General features: G+C 36.3%; 1 protein-coding gene across 5 annotated transcripts in view; it reads left to right on the top strand.

The window, feature by feature from the left end:
- LOC109045715 (rabphilin 3A like (without C2 domains)) overlaps positions 1 to 20,677 on the top strand; it is a 281,082-nt gene that overhangs the window by 234,598 nt on the left and 25,807 nt on the right. For 3 of the 5 annotated variants that reach the window (XM_042724898.1, XM_042724899.1, XM_042724900.1), the window contains one exon: positions 11,353 to 11,376. The exons of the other annotated variants lie outside the window; for them this stretch is intronic. In XM_042724898.1, coding sequence (XP_042580832.1) covers positions 11,353 to 11,376 — 24 coding nt within the window. The remainder of the gene's footprint in view (positions 1 to 11,352; positions 11,377 to 20,677) is intronic. 5 annotated transcript variants of the gene reach the window in all.

The following is a 20,677-nucleotide window of genomic DNA, read 5'->3' as shown; positions in this document are numbered from 1 at the left end:
AATGCAATTAACGTCACTCTAATACTGCCTGTGGAAAACAAGTGGTAAACGAAATTTTGCATGGAAAATGGGAATTTGATTTGCATAAATATACCTTTAGTTAATCAAGTGGTAAAACAATGCATGCAGTGCAGAAAAATAAAAGCGTTAGAAAGAGGAGCGTTAGTAACCATTGGTGAGATGACAAAGTCTGCAAATAGCAGATTGCGACCAAAAGTAGAGCAGCATGGTAAACTGCTGTCTTTAATCTCTTCTGTGTGTGTTTAGCTTTACACTCGTCTTAGCTACAGACGGCACACCCACATACCGCCCACAGTCCATTCACACACCGTCTCATCCATATTGCATAAAACTGGCAAGTGCTGGCTGAAATTCCCGCTCCAATCAGATTGGCAATTCTGGTCTAATTGTTTGGCTTTATGCAATTTAAAAATGATGCACATGAGTCCAACAGGGAACACAGCCATGATTTTAAGACACTAGGCTACTAGAGTTAGCATTTCAGAGGACAACCTAGTCACTGAACTTGACAGAATTGCAAGGATTGTGCCATCAAATCTTTGATGTTTATTCTGTTTATTCTGATAATCCAAATTTTGGTTCTGCACAAGTAGTACAGTCACGTGTTCTTTTAATATTTGGTCAATTTTTTTTTCTAAACTTGCCATCACATTTGGTTGATAATAGTTTTGGAAAAAATTATGTTATCCTCTATTTGTTTAAGAAAAAAAATTGTTAAAAATAGAGTTAAAAAACACACCAAATAAGCATATTATAATGATTTCTAAATTAACATGCAACACTATAGACAGGAGCTGCTGAACATTTAGCTTTGACATCCCAGGAATAAATTACAATTTAAAATGTTAAAGTAGAAAACAGTTATTTTAAATTGTAATAATATTTCACAATATACTATTTTACTGTATTTTTTATGAAATGAATAGATCCTTGGTGAGCATAAGAGACTTGTTTCAGAAACAATCTTAATTTTAAACTTTTGACTGGTAGTGAAGATGTCTGACATACTGACATATTTTCAACTATTATGAACAAATTATCGTTGAAATCTAACTCAAGACACTGCAATAAATATAAATAATTTTGTTTAGCAAAATCTAGCTGGTAACACAGTTCACTGACTGATTCCATGCTGTCCCTTTATAAAGAGCTATGGAAACAGATGCTGGTGTAGAACACTTTAGCTCTGCCGTCAATCACTCTCCTGCTGTCAGCTGGGTCTTCTGGACCACTGAAGAACATGATTCAGGATCTACTCCATCACATCACTGCAGCCATCAGTCTGACAAACCTCAGTCACAACATTGACATTTTGTGCAGTCTAAAGAGAGGATTGTAGGAATTACCAGAGCATGTCCATTACATAAACAGAGATCAGGGAAACACTGCAAATAATCTATCTTGCCCCACACATCACCTTTCGCTTCACATAATTCATGTGGTAGGGAAAAATAGCATGGACTAGCATACTGCAGTTGTTCAGGACCACGGACAGCAGCGGACAAGACATTTGTCATCCGTTCTCCTGTTTACATCTGCATTTTGTAAATAAAAATAACATGACTTAAAGGGGTTATGAACTGAGAAACCAAAATTCCCTTGATCTTTTAACATACAAGAGGTCACTGTACTGTTAAAACATCCTGTAAGTTATAGAACTCAAATCTTTCTCCTTAGTCTAAAAAACAGCTTATATTGAAGCCAATCTGCCAAAACAACAGCTTGTGGAATGTACCACTCTATGATGTAATAGTGTGGCTAAACACCACCTCCACAGAAGATCATTGCCTGCTTCTACATTACTGCCTGTTTAGCACCGCCTACCAAGTTGTGCACGTAGTGTAAGTAACGAGAGGTGAACGCAGAAACCAAAAGAAGACAAAGACACTTGCAGTGCCAAGTCTTTGCATCACATTCCTTCTGATCCCAACATTAGGAAAGAGTGAATGGACTTTATTTGTAATGAAGATTCAGACCGCATCAGTAAGAACTCTGTCCTTTGTTCACTTCATTTTACCACGGATTCATTTGCAAACAAGGCACAATTCGACGTGGGATTTTTAGAAAGATTGAAAGTAAAAGACGATGCTGTGCCGACTATATAGGATCCGACAGTAATGTCACAACACAAGTGTGAGTAACTGTATTTATTACATGATTACTGTTGCTTTGTCTCTTAAAAAGAGAGTATTTATGCAGTTTTACCTAAATCTCTGCAGCATCCATCTGTGAAATATGTAGGCTGTCAAGCATACACAACTGTTATCCAATCACAGCAGTGGACATTTACTTCTGAGTCTATTATCCACCACACCTATTCAAACAGAGCGTTCAGATGAGGGGGGTTAAAAACAGGACAGAAAATAGCCTATTACTTCTAAATTGTTTTTTGATGTAAAAGTCTTTCTAACATTATAAGTGGACCTCAGAGAACAGTACAAAATAAAACACAGAGGTAGTTCATGATCCCTTTAAGTTAATCCCAGGGTTTATGCCAGTCTTAAAAAGATCTTAAAAAGTCTTCATTCTAGTGATCTTTAGACATTTGTACTGGAAAACAAGAAAAACAATGGCACTTTTTGCAGTCTAATCAGAATGTAGAGTAAAAGTTATTTCCATAATCTAGTTGTTGGGAGCAGAACCAAGCTTTTTTATTAGTTTGTTTTTTGTGAAATTAATTTAAAAATAATGGAGATTTTTTTGGAAGCAATGCAAGACATTTACATTTAGAGACCATATTATCATATTGTGTTGCATTCAATTTATTCTTTAAATTTACTTTGTCATAAAAAAAGTCATTTTTTTATTATTTATCTTCATAAAACCTGCAGAAACTGCAATCAGGATCTGATTGGTTATCCTAGAATTTGACATATAAAAATCTCTATAAATATCTCTATCAAATAAATGCTGTTCTTTTAAACTTCCTATTCATTAAAAAAACTGCTTTCTATATTAATAATAAGAAATGTTTCTGAGCATTAAATCGGCATATCAGAATGATTTCCGAAAGATCACATGACTGGAGTAATGACTGCTGAAAATTCCCTTTTACCATTACAAGAATAAATTACATTTTAAAATATTTTCAAACTGAAAACAATTTCTTATGTATTGTAATAATATTTCAAAATATTGCTGTTTTACTGTATTTTTGATCAAATAAATGCAGCCTTGGTTGAGCATAAGAGACTTCTTTCAAAAACATCTGACCCCAAAACTTTAAATGCTAGTGTATCATTGTACTGAATCATTACTAGTCACACCTATTAGCTACTTCAAAAACATAGTACGTTTTAGTAAATGAGCTGCACTGATTTGATTTTGGCTTGATTGTTGTTAGATTTAGGCTATACTGAAAACTAGTTTCCAACCTATGATTAACCTTTCAGTTGAAGTCATCTGGCAATAGCACAATACAGCTTAGACAGATCAGGACCATGGATAGCGCTGGATTCTGCTGCAGTTATAACATGTCTTGGACATCTGGCTCCTATTGGCTGTTCCAGAAAGAATCTGACTATGTGTAGCATGTGTGGCTAACGTGGTTAGAACGATCTGACCGTATCTAATATCACCAGAAGATCAATACAAAAAGTCATGTTTTGTGAAATGAGTGTTGCAGGTGGTTGGATAGGAGTGTAGGTGTGGTGTCAGGGGTGAATGTGTTGGTATTCGGTGATAACCGAATGGTAATCAGTGAGAGCGCACGGGGGATTACAGGGTTTTACACATCCAGAAATACAGATAATGGGATATTTGTAATCAGAGCAGAACCGTCACACAAAAACATTTGCCTTACCAGGAATTTGTCTGCTGGTTTTTGTATGGAGATTACGCTTCTGACATCACTTCAGCACAGCTATGACGTTAGCAGACACTTTGTGATTGAATCAAGTTTACAGCCTGTAACTGTAATGTAATGATTTTGTTGCAAAACATTGCTTGTATGATGGACATGCGCATGAAAAGAGACATCTGGTACATATTACCCATCATCCTAGGCAATTAACTGCATATTACTGAATGTTACATACCGTTGCTAGTTGCTTACTGCCTACATACAGACAGCGTAACCAAAAATGAAAACACAGCGTGAAATGAAAATGCACAAGAGAAATTCATAAACTATATCATTGTACTGAGTCTCTAAGGTCTTTCTTCCAAACTGAACTGATATGTGCGACTTAGGCAGATGTTCAAAGACTCAAAGACACTTGCAAAATACAACTGTGAATACCAATAAACTACAACAGTGGCCATCTACTTTTTCAGGAGCCTTGGTTTTGAAAGTATTTTTTTTTTTAAAAATTCTAAAAAAGTATTCTAAAAAAACAGTAGTAAGCTATGAACCAAGCCAATCAGCTACATAGTGAATCACATTAGGAAGTTTGATTTGAATTAAAAAAAGTATTTGAAAATCAGACAAAAAGACAAAGGTACAAGATATTATACAGAGAGAGAAAAGACAATACATTTTAAATTTATTGTACATTTATTTATTTCAATTTTTAATAGTTTGTGAGCAAAGAAAGATAGGCTCTATTATGTCATTCACAGTGCTTCATAGGAGCTGGAGGAGCTTTTTTGGCATGATTTGAAATTCTCTGATTGGTGGAGATTTCTTTGCAGTATTATGAGTAATGTAGTTTTCACCAGGAATTCATGTGTTAAACAATTAATAAAAAAAATTTGCTTGGGCTGATGGCTTCAACAGAAGCATATATGAATCATTAATAACCTCATAGATCACAGTATGTCTATCTTCAAGAGTTTAAAATTATTATTAAAAATCAGGTTTTTTCTGTATAAAAAAAGGGGATTTTTAATCCAGATCCCAGCTGTTGCACTCTATAGAATTTGATGTCAGTGCATGTGACTAAGCTCTTGAATTGTGATGCACAATTATAAGTAGCACCCACTCCAGTTTCATTCCCTCACATACTCTGATCTGGAACTTAGTGAACACAGACAAGCGGCTTGAAAAGTTCCAGTGTTGTTGGACTTTGTATCGTCACCCTTGGAACACAGTTTAGATTGGAGAACCGTAGCTTTTATATACTAAAATATAAATCTCCTACAAGTAGACGCCTTTCACCACCAAAGTCATTTATCAGAATAATATTTCACCATTTCCTAAGTGCCAGGCCATTCGTCCTTCTGAACAGACACACGTGATGAGAAAGAGGAATGTAGCCATTCATTCATTCACCCCTTGCAAAGGTGCCTTCCAAGATCCATTTCAGAGCACATATTGCTCATATTGTGTCACAAAAGGACACATCTGCTCCAACCTTAACGTGCACCATGCACTGCCTTTTCAAACGACAGCCTCCATTAAAGAAAACCGCACTCCCTTTTGCTGACCCCAATTCAACGCACGATTCACCCATCACCATTTTCCCAGGTCTCCCTGCCACCGGCCCAATGCTCCCCCTCCCATCAACTCAATTAAAGTTACCTGTCTGTGATCTGCTCTTTCTTTCCGTGGAACTGACAGCTCTGAAAGGGTCACCCTTATTAGCTGCAGATGTACAGGGGTCACAGGCTCACCAGGAGTGTTCGCTCTATGATGCAAGCCAAGGAATGTGTCACATCAACAGTGGAATGAGAGGAGGTCACCAACCTGTGTGCACATTACTGAGATGTCATTGAACTCAACTTTAAGGAACACACTCTTCCCATTCCATTATGTACATTTTGACCTGATTTTTGGATTTTGTCTGATTTTACCTTGATTTGTGGCTGTGGGTGCTTTCTTTTAAATAACATGCCAAAAAAGGGAGTATCTGTTCCATACAGTGGCCTCAAATTGTTTTGTTTTTTTATATTTCAAGAGATAGTTCACCCAAAATATGAAAATTGTCGTCATTTTCTCACCTCATGGTGTTTCAGCTCTGTTTTACCATTATTAAACATTTTGAAGAATGTCGGTAAAAATAACAGTTTTGCTTACTATATATTGACAAAAATGATATTGGACGTCAGTGGAAACTAAAACAGTTTGTACCAACATTTTTCAAAAATATCTTCAGAACAAAGAAGGTCTTACAGGTTTGAACAACATGAGGGTGAGTAAATGATGACAGAATTTACATTTTTGGGTGTCAGATGTTTGGATATCATATACATGAATGTCATTGCATCAAAAAAAAAAATCAAACCAAATGAAATTTATTTTAAAGAAAGCACACTTTCCAAACAATGTATTTCCTACATTTGAAATGCATTAGCTATACTGCTTAAAAGTAAGATAAGCAAGATCAATATTACATTTATCAGTTATTTCAATAGTATTTAGCAATTATATTTGTATCTGTTCATAAACAATGTATATGTGTTTAACATCTTATCTTTGGATTACTTTGTGCATTTGTCTAAAGTTTGATGTGACACATGCTACTTAGAAATGAAGCATTAAACTAGATCAGGGATGGGCAACTGACGTCAAGACACAACTGTGTCTTTTAGTACGGCCTGCTGGATCATATTAGGGTGCTTTCAAAGCTGTAGATCAATTGATTTGTTCCAAAACAGGGATTAAAATTATTACAATGTTGCTTTCACTAACAATGGCAAATAATACATGAAAAACTGATCATGAAAACAGTATTTTCCAGTCAAGATGGTAAACAGATTATCTTTTAACCAAGTTCAAGGGAATACCCATACGTTTGGAAACTACTACTGCTCTCAAACAACGGGGACGCCTGAGTTGCACTTGCCTCAAATTTCAAAGGTAAAATTCATAGTCAACAAAAGCTTTTTGCCAAATGCATGACAGAAATGTTTGCACTGAACTATGTTCTTATTATGGTTTCTGCGGGTCCTTCTTCAGTTAAATTATTTACATTTAAGGCTATGAAAACTCTTAAATGAAACAAAAAGTCTAAATTATAAGAGGTCTTTGGGGACAGAAAGACAAGAATTGCTATATGGATTAATATGAAGATTAAACTTGAAAATGCTACAATTTCATTGAATAAACTTGAGCGCTGGCCATCAGCTTTGTATACTGCGATTACCGGGGAAACCACTATATTTTGCCGCTATGATTTTGATGAATTGTTGCTGTGTTTGTGTTTTACGTTTCAATAAGCCCATCTGCTATTTTTGCTACATATTTTTAAATGTGAACCAGTTGATCGACAAAAATCTAATGGATTATAAAAATCTAAACAATAGACCCCTTAATCCCCTACGTCACTGTGACGTCACCGCTCTAGCTGGAGGCAAAACATAAGGAAGAACTCATAGCAGGCGCGCTAAAAGTTTGAGGTTTTGACTTTAAAATGTCGTCTTGTTGTGTTTTTGGCTGCCAGAATAGAAGGAACAGCACTTTTGGTTCAAAACTAAAGTTTCACCGGATCCCGGCCGACATTCGTTCACAGAAATCAAGAAGACAATTGTGGTTGAATGCAATACGGCGTACAGACTAGACAGAGACGATCATAAATAATGCTCGTGTTTGCAGTGCACACTTCATATTAGGTAAAATAATCTATGCATATGTACTGGTGTGTTGGTTTTATCTAGTACAAATCAGCAAGTTTATGTTTTATAGGTGAAAAGTCGCCGACCTTCAGCGCACTAGCTAGCTTAAATGTTAAACAAACATACAGCGATAGATGTGTGTGCCATCCTTTGAATGGTCTCTTAAAATAATCCACATTGCTAATCATAGTTAGCCCAGCGATAGGTTACATTAGACAATAAGCCTTGACAAAATTCCCCAAACCACCCGGAAGTAATTCATATGTTGTCTAGGAAATATCCAAAACCTGGTTAAAATGTTTCCAATGAGAACAAGATACAAGAACTAGACCAGGCTTAGCTAAAAATAAATAAATAAATAAATTAGGCTACTGTTATGTTATTCACTCGTCATTATATTTTGGTCAGATAACCAGTTTGGTCAGTGAACTGAGTGATCAACTGAATTAATTGATAAATGTATGCTAACTCCCACTTTTTTTATTATTATTTTTTTTTTGTCACGGTCCCGCAGAGTCAGTGACTGTCAGCGCCGGCGCTGTGGTGGGGCATTCGAGGGCCGTGCCCCCCCTAGCGGTCATTGATGCCCCTCCTACAGGGCATGGCGTGGCCCAAAAAAATATCCCTTTTAGTTATTATTTTAATATTAAATGTTCAAACTGTAACTTTAATTAAATAAAATAAAAAGAATGGGGAAAATGCATAATTTTGGTTGTTCATGGCACGTTACTAAGCTTTGTCATGGTGAATGCTTATTGGTCGCCGAGTAAACTTGTTACATTTGATTTGCAGCGCGCGCAAAATCCATTTCAAGTTGAAGAACAGTTTGTCCGTCTATATTATAGACAGTTGTTAGCAACTAATTTTAAAATTTTCAAAAAATAAAAAAAAAATTTAAAAAAATGGATTTACGAAAATGGTTTAGACCTCCGCAGCCTCGTCAATCAGCAGACTTAGATACTCCGGCCACGACCACCAGTACCACGGTCTATGAGAGCCGAGCTGGCCCTTCTTCTGCGAATACTAGCTCCGGACAACCGCCAAAAGATTTAATACGCAGACATTTGTGTGATGATATCCAACTCGTTATCTGAAGAAAAAAGCCTTAAGTTTTCAGAAACATCTATACGATAAAACTTTGTCTGATGGGGACATTTTTTTTGCCGGTATTTTAAAGCTTCAAACTGATTCAGTGTTTTATTTTTGTCGTCGTAATTTGTTAATTATTTAAGTATAAAAAATATATTGCTATTTATTGTAGGCCTATTTTATGTTTTTTATTTAGCCTATATTATATTTATATTATTATTTTCTGTCCTGTTCTGTTGTTTAGGCTATCTGTTCTGGGCCGGGTTTCCCGATAACGATGTAGCCTAGCCTATCTTAGCTCTTAAAAGCGCTCTCTGCGTGCAAGGTTATAAACATTAGCCGCAATTCCTCGCGCGTTTCCCAAAAATGTAGGCTACTGAACTCGTAGAACGCGAGAATAGGCTACTACGTGCTACTTGAGTCGCTGTCCATTCGCAAAGTGCTGAACTAGGCTATACTAACCTTATATGGAATCGTATTCTGAACGTTTTAATTAACAATCGTCATCTGTTGTGTATTAGGAATCAAGACAGGTAAAAATAAAATTAAAAAATTATATAATGACATTCTTGTAATAATATAAAAACTCCATAATCACGGGAAGAAGGAGGCGGGAACCGGCGAACATTCAAATAAAACTTTAATAACCAAATAAAGATAAAACAGCGCGACAGCCCCTCACGGTCGACTGCCGCGCACAAACAAAAACCAAACACAAAATAAAACCCAGGCCTGGTCCCCTCTCGTCCTTCACTGTCGTCGCTCCTCTTTTGTATCCTCCCAATCTCCTCCGTGGGACTCGAGACCGGTGAGTGGAACAGGTGTCGCTCATTTCCTAATCACTCCACCGGCCTCGCTCCGTTCCCACGGCTCTCGGCCCCGCCCCACTCGTCACAATTCTATATAGATAGATTATTGGAGCTAACATTCTAGGGTAGAATGTCATTCTGTATAGATCATTGGAGCTAACTGACTCTTGCCGTATCCGGTCGGCAAAACAGCAAATTTCAGCGCTGTCTTCTGTTCCTCTTTTAGATAAAAACCCAAGTCTAAATCGTTCATTGTCATTCTATATAGATCTTTCAGATTTAGGTCTGGATTTCCATGCTACTATGATGTTGCCAATGCGTCAAAAAATATTTATCAAACGACAGTGCCCCCCCGCCGATGATCCAATGCCCCTCCAGTAGATCTGCTCTGACGCCGACTCTGGTGACTGTACATATTCAGACAGTTCCGAACCTTCTTCTGCATCCATGTTTAATAAATCCCTACTAAAACGTGCTAGTTTACGCTTGTCAACATTGCGTCCGCGCCTCTTTTTGCCTCCAGCTAAGCCCCGCCCACCCGGAGACGTTGCAATGTTTACAAACTTTTAAGGGGTCTATTAAGACACTAAGATATATTTCTGTGTTATTTGATATAATAATTAATTGATAATATTTGTTTAAATTAATATAATAATTGATACTTTTGAATAATCATTTTTCTTAAAAATTGTTTAAAGTCTGAAATGTGAAGTGCAGATCTTAAAAAGGTTTTTAAAGGTCTTAAATATGCAGATACCAGGTTATTTTATGATACCATTTGGAATATTTTTTTTTTTTTTTTTTTTTTGAATAAGCCCTTTTTAACTGTCCTCTTATGTTGTTTTGAGAATGTTCTGTAGGCCACTAATAAAAAAAAGGACCTCTGTACATTTGTTTGTTGCAAATTTACAGACCGTGTAATTGAGATGTTTACATTGGCTTGTTGGGGTAATATTTCTGTCCAGTGACAACATATTTTTAATTTTGTTTTAGTTTTGATTTAGAAGTTTTTTAGTTAATTTTTTTTAGTTAAAATTTTTATTAGTTATTTTTTTTTTTTATTCTATAAAAAGGAAACTGAGTAAGATGGTGAAAAAGGTGTGTGGACATGGATTACTAATCTGGCCCCTTTGTTATAAAGGAGAAAAAATGCTGGCCCTCGTCACTATCAAAGTTACCCATCCCTGAACTAGATAAATTGATACTTAATTGAACCCCCAGGCAGTAAATTAACATGCTACTTTTTTAATAAAATGATATTCATTCTCATCATTTGTTTTGCCTGTGGTGTCACTCGTATTAGTTAGTACACATTTAAAAGTGTAACATTAAGTTTTATTTGACTGACATATTCCACTCCAACTTTTCCCTCTCACTTGATTTTCTTGTTTTGAACAATGTGACATGTTCTCATGTAAACTATGGGCACTAAATACAACTTTCCAACTGAGAAAGCAAAGCCAAGATAAAGCATTTATTTAGAACAAAAGTGCTGCCCTGACATCTTCTGAAGATGAAATTGGGGGTTGATCTAACAGCATTTAAAACATTTTTTGTTGGCTGCAATACACCTCCCAACACTCCATCACTTCATGACAGCGAAATTTAGGGTTGTACTGACTATCAGATTGAGTCATACAGATACACAAAAGTTCTACATTTAGAAAAATCAGTGGGCACAATACCACATACATTTTTAGCACATGGGTCAAACCCCCTGGGCGCTTCATTTTTCCCCTCTGTATTTTCACATGCTGTTTTTCATTTACATCATGCTTTTTGTGTTGTCTTTATTTCTAAACTTATATCTGTAAATAGTTTTAGTTTGTGTCATTGATGTTTTTCTGCTCTTTCTTCCACCTTTTCTGCCTTGCATGCACACATCTCTCTCTCTGCATGGCTTGACTGCATGCTGTAAATTGTTCTTGATGGAGTGTAGCTCCCTATACCCAGATACAAAAAGGTAAGTTACTCTTAATTCACTACTTTCCTACTTCCCAAGCAAATTCCCTCCGTCTTTCCTGTCGAAACTCAGTTGATACACTCCAGCAACACTGAAAAACTCTTGCTAGCTGGAATGTACTCTTTCAAATGTGAAAGAAAAGACTGTTATTTTTGAGCCATTATTACGTCCTTATTTTTACATGGCAGGGACATACATTTAAATTTTTGAAACTATACTATATAAATACTGAGATTAAAATACAAGTTTGTGTTTTTTGCATTAACCAAATTCCTAGGAAGTCATTTACTTTTAAGTAAACTCTAGTCATTTGCATGTAGAATTTTTAAACACCATATATTACATAAAATATATACCTATATAACTATGTAGTTTTTTTTTTTTTTTTTTTTTTTGTGAAAACCAGATCTTAGAGTCTCCTTTGTGTGTGTTCCTTGTGTGTCATGCCTATATCTGTCCTGACACATTTTGTTCTTTACGGTTGGCTTTTTTTTCTTTTTGTTGGCTCACTTGTTGGCTTCAAATTAAGATAAAGTGCTTTCCCATGGGCAGATGTAAGCGTGATGTTTTATTAAGTATTTATGTTTAATAGATACATTTATCTCAGGTTAATTCATTTCTGTTACAATGTAAATGTACATTTCTCTCTTGAATGGTAATTTTTCACTGTAGACCATGCATAGTAAGAGACTGCAGAGACTGTATCTCTCTTATTTGTTCTCATGTAGGTGGGTGGGTGTTTATATGCATATGGTCTTCAGTGCAGCACAGAGCCCAGAGTTTTCTGTGGCCATGTCTCGCCCCCATACATACATTCATGACTTAAGAATGAGATGAATCCATTGGGTGCTTTCACATCCTTGCGGGCATTCATTTATCATTGCGTCTGCCGCGAAGCACAGCAGCAGCCTGTGCACAACCATAAATCAGGTAGAAAGAGAGTGAAAGTGTGTGTGTGTGTGTGTGTGTGTGTGTGTGTGTGTGTGTGTGTGTGTGTGGTTGGTTAAGGCCTCCTGCCATGCTGTGTTTAACATAAGCTAACTCTCACAGCTCAGTATTTGATCTTTCAGTGGCTTAATCGTACAATATTATGTTATATCATATTATATTATATATTTGTACAAACATCTACAAATTGAGGGGCTCTGATTCATGATCTGAAGAATTTCTGACCATGCAAAACTCAGCAAGCACAATGCTTAGGACAGGTGGGTACTTACCTGTAGAGATGTATTTGACTGATAATAGATTTGGATATATGGTAACGCTTTAGTATAGGGAGCAATTCTCACGATTAACAAGTTGCTTATTAGCATGCCTATTATTAACATATTGGCTGTTTATTAGTACTTATAAAGCACATATTCTACATGACCATATTCTAGATCCCTAATCCTACCCAATACCTAAACTTAACAACTAACCTACTAACTATAATAGGCAGCAAATGAGGAGTTTATTGAGGCAAAAGTCATGGTTAATGGTTTAATAACAGTGAGAACTGGACGTTAAAATAAAGTGTGACTGGATATGTGTCTGATATTTACTGATATTCATGCTTTTCAACTTGTTCAACTGTTCAAAAAGTACAGTAAAAAGATAAAGTACAATTTAAGTAATTTTTTCAGTATATTTTAAAGTCAGGTAATGAATCACATAGCTCTTTCACTTCAGTCTTCAGTGCCACATAATCATTCAGAAATAATTTTAATAAGTTGATTTGGCTCTCAAAAAATATTATCACAGTTGAAAATAATTGTGCTGGTTAATATTTTAGTTGAAACCATGATACATTTTTTCTAGGATGAACAGAAAGCTCAAAAGAACAGAATTTATTGGTAACAATTTATAATAACTTTCAGATGTAAGTCATTTATAAGTGATTAGTTAATGATTAACTAATCATTTACAAAACATGACTATACGTTCACAAATGATTGTTAAGTTATATGCTCATGATTTACATTAAATTTAATGATTTGTCATAAGTTATCTTAAAAAATAGCATATCATGAAATAAACAAACAGATCCTTAGTAAATGGTTAATAAGTTAATAGTTAATATATTAGCAATCACTTATTATTCATTGAAATGTCAACATTGTAATATTGTCTCAATAAACATTTTTTAATCATGAAAAAATGATCAAACCATTAGTAAATGATCTGTATATCATTTTTGTATGTTTCATTAAGTTGTAAGCTGGTCTGTTAAAAAGCACAAAAATGCAATTATGCTAAAACATTTTTTTTTTTTTTTAAGAATAATAAATGATTTGCCATCAAGTGAATAAACGTGTAAATGACTTAGTCAGGGGATTCCAGTGGGTTGTGTTAAACCCTTTCCCTCTTCACCGCGGACTTGTTTTGTTTGGAGTGTGTGGGATCTAGTGATAATGCGAACCAGTTTTACCCTCCACTGCAGACCACATCAGGTGCACAGCATTAAAATACTCCATGTGTGTTAGAGAAGACATCTGTCTACACAATCACCAGTGTGCCTTTACATTGCAGTACACACTACAAAGTATTCAAAACCTGTTGTGTATGCATGAATAAATCATTTACAAAGCTTTCTGTATCCCCTAATTTAAAGTGTAAACTACTCATCAGTTGTAAATGTGTTACACATCATTTGACAGTGGGGAAGATATTTATTTGATACCCTGCTGATTTTGTAAGTTTGCCCACTTACAAAGAAATGAATGGTCTGTAATTTTTATGGTAGGTTTATTTTAACGGACACAGACACACACACAGAACCTGTAACCGGAAGGTTTGTAAAACATTTACAATTGATGAGTATTTTACACTTTCGTTTAGGGGATGCAGAAAGTGTTGTAAATGCCTTGATACACCTACAGATCATTTGTAACAGGTTCTAGAAAAAAATCCACAAATGATGTGTAACACATTTACAATTGATGAGTAGTTTACACTTTAGATTAGGGGATACAGAAAGCTTTGTATATGATTTATTCATCCATTTACACAACAGGTTTTGAATACTTTGTAGTGTGTACTGCAATGTAAAGGCTCACTGGTGCGTGTTTCAGACAGATGTCTTCTCTGACTAACATGGAGTATTTTAATGCTGTGCACTTGAGTAGATGGTAAAACCAGTTGACATCCTCAAGATCCCACACACTCCACACAGAGCACAAGTCTGTGCTGATATATTGTGCTAATACAATAACTAATAACTTAACTAGTAACTATTAACCATTTACTAAGGATCTGTTTGATTATTTCATGATGCTATTTTTTAAGATAATTTACGACAGATTTGTAAATCATTAGTTAGCGTATTACTTAATAATTTGTGAATGAATAGTCTTGTTTTGTAAATGATTATTTCATCATCAACTAATCACTAGTGAATGATTTATAACTTAATCTACAAAACAGATAAAAAAATGAACACATCACGCATTGATCATTTATGAATGCATAGCCATGTTTTGTAAACGATTAGTTCATCTTTAACTAATTACTTATAAATGACTTGTAAATGAATTAACAAAACATGCACAAATTGTTATCTTATCACTTATTAATCGCTTATGAATGTATTGTAAATTATTAGTTCATTATTAACTAATCACTTATAAATGACTTACAACTGAGTGTGTGTGTGTGTGTGTACATAAATAAATTCTGTCATTAATTACTTACACTCATGTAGTTCCCAACCTGTGAGACCTTCGTTCATCTTCGGGAACACAAATTAAGACATTTTTGATGAAATCCGGCAGCTTTCTGACCCTGCATAGACAATAATGCAACTGTGCACAAAAACTATTTTTGTAGTTTTATAAAATTAGGGTTGAACCGCTGATGACACATGGACTATTTTAACCATGTCCTTACTACGTTTCTGGGCCTTGAACGTGTCAGTTCCGTTAATGAAGTTGGTTCAGAAAGCTCTCAGTTTGCATCAAAAATACCTTATTTTGTATTCCGAAGATCACCGAAGGTCTTACAGGTTTGGAAGGACATTCTTCCAAGAGTAATATATGACAGAATTTTTATTTGCTACATTTTCAGGTGAACTTTCCCTTTAAGCATCATTCATATTCATAGTCCAAACGTTGCAACAGGGTATCGAGTTTTGGAAAAAAATCCAAACTCATTTGTTGGCATGTTGCACCACTCAAACAAAAATAGCAATGTTCTGATAGAGACCCCGTGTACACTGTTGAAGCTACAAATGGCTATTTGGCCTCTGCACATTAAACTGGTATAGGAGAAAGTGTTAAACAATAATTCTATAGGTCCTGCTTATTGAGATGTTACTCTAGCATTTATTCTCTCACTTCCTCCCTCCCTGTGTTTTTCAAGCCCACCTCCAGCCTGTACTAATGCTTATCTGTAATGCATTATGGGCACAGGGCTATGTACTATGTGGCTCAATGTTGTTTGGAGCGTGTACAGCTCTCACCCATTGAGAGTCATCTGTGCTGGAGCCTCCATCTGCTCTGGTGAAACACACTTGATTTCAACCGGCCCTTTTCCTTTAACAGAATCTCGCCCCTTTCATTTTTTAGTGCATGTTTATCCTGAAGGATAAAGGGATATAATTTGGCAGATGAAACAGATCTGACTGGTTAGCCGTTGATGGGGAGATGGGAAAGGAAATGCCGTACCTGGCAGCGTGGCAGCAGTAAGTACAGCAATATGAATGATTGGGTGTGCACGTGGCTTTCACACACACACGCTGATGCATGCCGCCCAACTCCTTTCACACTGGTCATTTCCTGCTTCTCCATAATTATGATCAACCATCCATTCACCTGCAACACTGCAATCGGATGCCCCATAACACGTTTATTGTTAGTTGTGTTCTCAGGAGACTTCCGCTTCTCTGTTTTACGGCTATCCTGAGGTCAGCTGGGATATTACAAACGCAATGTTAAGGTTACGCCCACTCGCTCCCCTCCAATCAGTTTGCAGGGACCAGAAAGAACTGTTTTTCTTTATCGATCTGCTTGGAACCTTAGGCCCACAGTTTACCAGACACCCATATGTCACACAGGCCTGAAATGCAAGACAAATTCTGAATTACACCCGGTGCCTGGCTCAACACAGAGTGAAGATAACTCAGTCGTTACCCTCAAAAGCATACATACACCTGTGTGTTTGCCTAATCGAAGCAATTTAGCTGTATTGGAATTGGATTTATGGCAGTAGGGAGATGGGAAAACACGTATGCTGAAAGCAAGGTTCAGTTTTGTGCTTGGCCTTATTTTTCGTGAATGGTTGCATCAGTCCTCTTCTATAGTGAAGTGGACCTCAGAGGCTGTTTCAGCCTGCAGTACCTTCAAAGAGAGCGACCATCTGCAGTCTCTGCACGCACACACAAACATACTCACAAACACAATCACAGAGCCCAGCAGACCTGTGGATCTTTAAAAACTGCTTTGTAGCTCTGATGAGACTGGTGTCCACGGGTTGTTCTGTTATGGGCCAACAGCAGGAGTGAATAATCTGAAGAGCAGAATTAAAGAGAAAGACGAGAAGGATGTCTACATTTTTGACAAGCCTTTGTCGAGGCTGAAGTGTGGCTTTTTTTTTTTTTTTTATTGATAAAAACACATTCTCCTTAGCCAGTTTTACGGGTGACTTCCCAATCAATGTAAATCCATGCTGTGTCTGAATTCCTGTACTTTTTTACAATGTACTGAATAAGATGAAGACCATACCTCTCAGGGCCTGCTACAGTTGTCACTGGGACAACTTTGTGCCTTATATACCCTCAAAGGTGTATACTAGTACCTTAAAGTATAGTAATATGTACCCTTAAGGTATTTACACAAACTGTTTTGAAGTACTGAAGTCGGTGGCTCGTTTCCACCGAGCGGTACGGTTCAGTTCAGTACATTACGCAATTATTTCTGTTTCCATTGTCAGAAGTTGTGAATGGTACCAAAATAGTGAACCATACCACAACACTTTTTTGAGACCCTTCCGTTGAAGTATCTAGCACAGTAGTCTGGTACCCAGAAGATGGAACTAGACTCACTGCTGAACATTGATTGGTTCATAGAGAATTGTTACTTGCACTGCTACAAGGAGAATGACAACACAAGGGGAATGAAGCGTCTCCTTCACTTGTTCCATCATGCTGCTCATGTGTTTTGGGGTTGTTTGCATAAGAGTGCGCAAACATAAAAAATACAACAGTGTACTTTATCATTTTATATTTTCATATATTATCTTGCGAGAATGACTTTGATCGCTACTTCCCGGCATACACCATGCCTATCGAGTAAGGATACTGTTGGTGGTGGAAACGCAATTCGGATAAGGGTGTACACTCTTAAAAATAAAGGTGCTTCACAATGCCATAGAAGAACCTTTCTGTTTCACAAAAGGTTCTTTGTGGCAAAAGAAGGTTCTTCAGATTATAAAAAGGTAAGAAAGTGATGGTTCTTTAAAGAACCTTTGACTGAATGGTTCTTTGTGGCATCGTTGTGAAGAACCTTTTAAGCACCTTTATTTTTAAGAGTGTACCATCCCAAATTGTACCTTACTGCACTGTACTGACCCACACCGCTCGGTGTAAACGAGCCATAAGCCATAATTGTAGCCTCATAGGGACAATTTTTGCTAAGAGTGTGCAATTGCCTTGTTGACAGCTTACAATTTTGGTTGCCAGAACATTCTCAAAATAAATGTCCTAACATTCTATTCTGGTGAACCAAGAAAGGACTCATTCACCGTTTTTAACCTCTCTGTAATGTTCTGTTAAGGGTTACTTCATGATTATAGAAAACAAAAAACTAAAAACAATCTTTATTTAACATTCTATTAAAGTTAGTTTTTTTTATAGGTTGTAATAAAAACTCCCAAAAAATGTTCTGGGAATAATAGTTTATGGTTATAAGAACCTTCCAAGAATATTAACAAAAAAAAATAATCAAATCATAACCACACGCTAATGTTAAGAAAACAATCAGTGTTTGCTGGTTTAGAATGCTGAGCATTCAGACATCCTACTCATTTGACTTTAACCTTTTAAGTATGTCTGTTCTGTTTGTTTTAGTGGCCTGCAGGTCAACTTTTTGCTTAACCAATGGTGTGCGATGGTTTGGGGCGAGAGGGCCTAATATTAACATATTGGCTGTTTATTAGTACTTATAGAGCACATATTCTGTATGACCATATTCTACATTCCTAATCCTACCCAATACCTAAACTTAACAACTATCTTGCTAGCTATTAATAAGCAGCAAATTAGGAGTTTGAGGCAAAAGTTGTAGTTAAGTTGTAGTTGTAGTTTTGCTAAATTTTTTATCAATACACTAGTATCACAGTCCCATGTTTCTTGAGTCTTCTTTACTAAGCTACAGTTTATAAGATTTCGTTTGACTAGACTAGACATTATTTTTTCGCCTGTCACCCCTCCTGCCATGTTCTTTTGCCCATGAAGAAAACTTTTTCTCACACCCCCTCATGTACAGTTTTTTTTTATTTCTCAGGCGCTGTTGTTGTGTTAAATGCAAAAGTGATGATTATTTATGTCTTTATGCGCTTCCTCCACATACCCACAAGCTCAACAAAAGTGGAGAGAGAGGTGTGTAGCCCAAGCAAGCCTCTTTGACAAGTTTAAACTGTATAGCTCACAGAAGCAGAAAATAACTAATTAGGATTGTGGTCCTGACAGCCCTTATATGTTAGGCTGGAGAGTCTGGCCCTTTCTCTGGCCCTCTGAGGTCTGCTCATCTCACACATGACTGCACACAGGAGTGTGAGGGGCCGTCTGGAGGACGGTCCAGGAGCCCTACCTGAGAGAGAGAGAAAAAAAGCCTGCTGGGAAAAGAAATGCATCACTGAAGCATGGATACATACTTGCACAATATGCTGAATCTATATTAAAATCAGTTTGTCTGTGACTCATTTTAGCTTGTGATGTTTAAATGCTGAAATTCAACAGACCTTAGGCCTTCTGACCTACCAGAAAAATGGTGAAAGTTGATTCAGTGCTATTTTTATGTGCAGTGCCTATAAAAAAATAAAAAAAGAATGGTCTTTTCGTATTTTGTTGTTTTGGACTTAATTTAGTTTTTATGCCACTTATCAACAGGAAAACTCTTTTTAGCTCTGCAAATCTTTTTAACTCATTAAGGCTTCATTCATTTATCATACAATGCAGTAAAAACTAAAATAAAGCATTAGTTTATATATTTAAAGTGATATTTTAAAATAACTGTTTTTATGTTAATATAAATGGCTTGGCAGAAGATTTCTTTTCCTTCAGATATAATTCTAATATGCTGATTTTGTGCTTAAAGGGATAGTTCACTCAAAAATGAAAGTTGTCATCTGTTACTCACCCTCAAATTCCAATCCTGTTTGAATTTCTTTCTTCTGTTGACTCATAATGCGGAAATCAATACTATGAAAGTCATTGGGATCCATCAACTGTTTGGTTACCCATATTCTTAAAAAAAAAATATATATATATATGTTTAACAGACAAAAGAAATGCATACAGGTTTGGAACAACTTAAGGGTGAGTAAATGACATTCTAATTTTTGGAGAACTATCCCTTCTTATTATCAATGTCAAAAACCGTGGCTGCTTAATATTTTTGTGGAAAACATTTGTAGGATTCTTTGATGGATAGAAAGTTCAAAAGAGCAGCATTTATTTGAAATAGAAATCTTTTTGTAGCATTTTAAATGTCTTTAGTGTCAATTTAATACATCCTTACTTAATAAAAGTAAGGAATAAAAAAATCATACTATTCAGGGTGATCAGGACCCCTTAGCAAGTGAATTACGTATAATAGTAGAATAAATCCACCTCTAACCGGAAGGCAAAATGGGACTTGTGAAGGATTGACAGTCTACAGTGGCTGAGATTGGAGAGATTGCACATTTAACTGTTGCTCCAGGGCTTCGCAGCTGCATCTTAATGGGAGAATGTCAAAGATAAATCCACTATTAAAGAAAAATGTCTCAGCACAGCATGTGAAAGACTCTGAAGCCAGTTGGAAGAAGGTTCAGTGGTCTGGTGAGACCAAAATTGAGATGTTTGGCCATAAGCCAAACACTGCAGATCAGAAACACACCATCCCCACAGTGAAGCGCAGTGGTGGCAGCATCATGCTGAGGGAATGCCTGGCAGGCTTCTGAGGGTAGAGGGTAAAAAAAATGCAGTACAATTCAGGCAAATCCTAGAGGAAAACCCGATGAAGACTACAAGATACATCTGGCTTGGCAGAAGATTTATTTTCCAGCAGGACAATGACGAGCGTAAAGCCACAGATAGAGAGCAATAACAGAAAAACAACAT

The sequence above is a fragment of the Cyprinus carpio genome, chromosome B5 (genome assembly GCF_018340385.1).
Source record: "Cyprinus carpio isolate SPL01 chromosome B5, ASM1834038v1, whole genome shotgun sequence".
Classification (NCBI taxonomy): Eukaryota; Metazoa; Chordata; class Actinopteri; order Cypriniformes; family Cyprinidae; genus Cyprinus; species Cyprinus carpio.
Note: the sequence above shows the minus strand (reverse complement) of the source record. Positions and strands in the feature narration are given on the sequence as shown.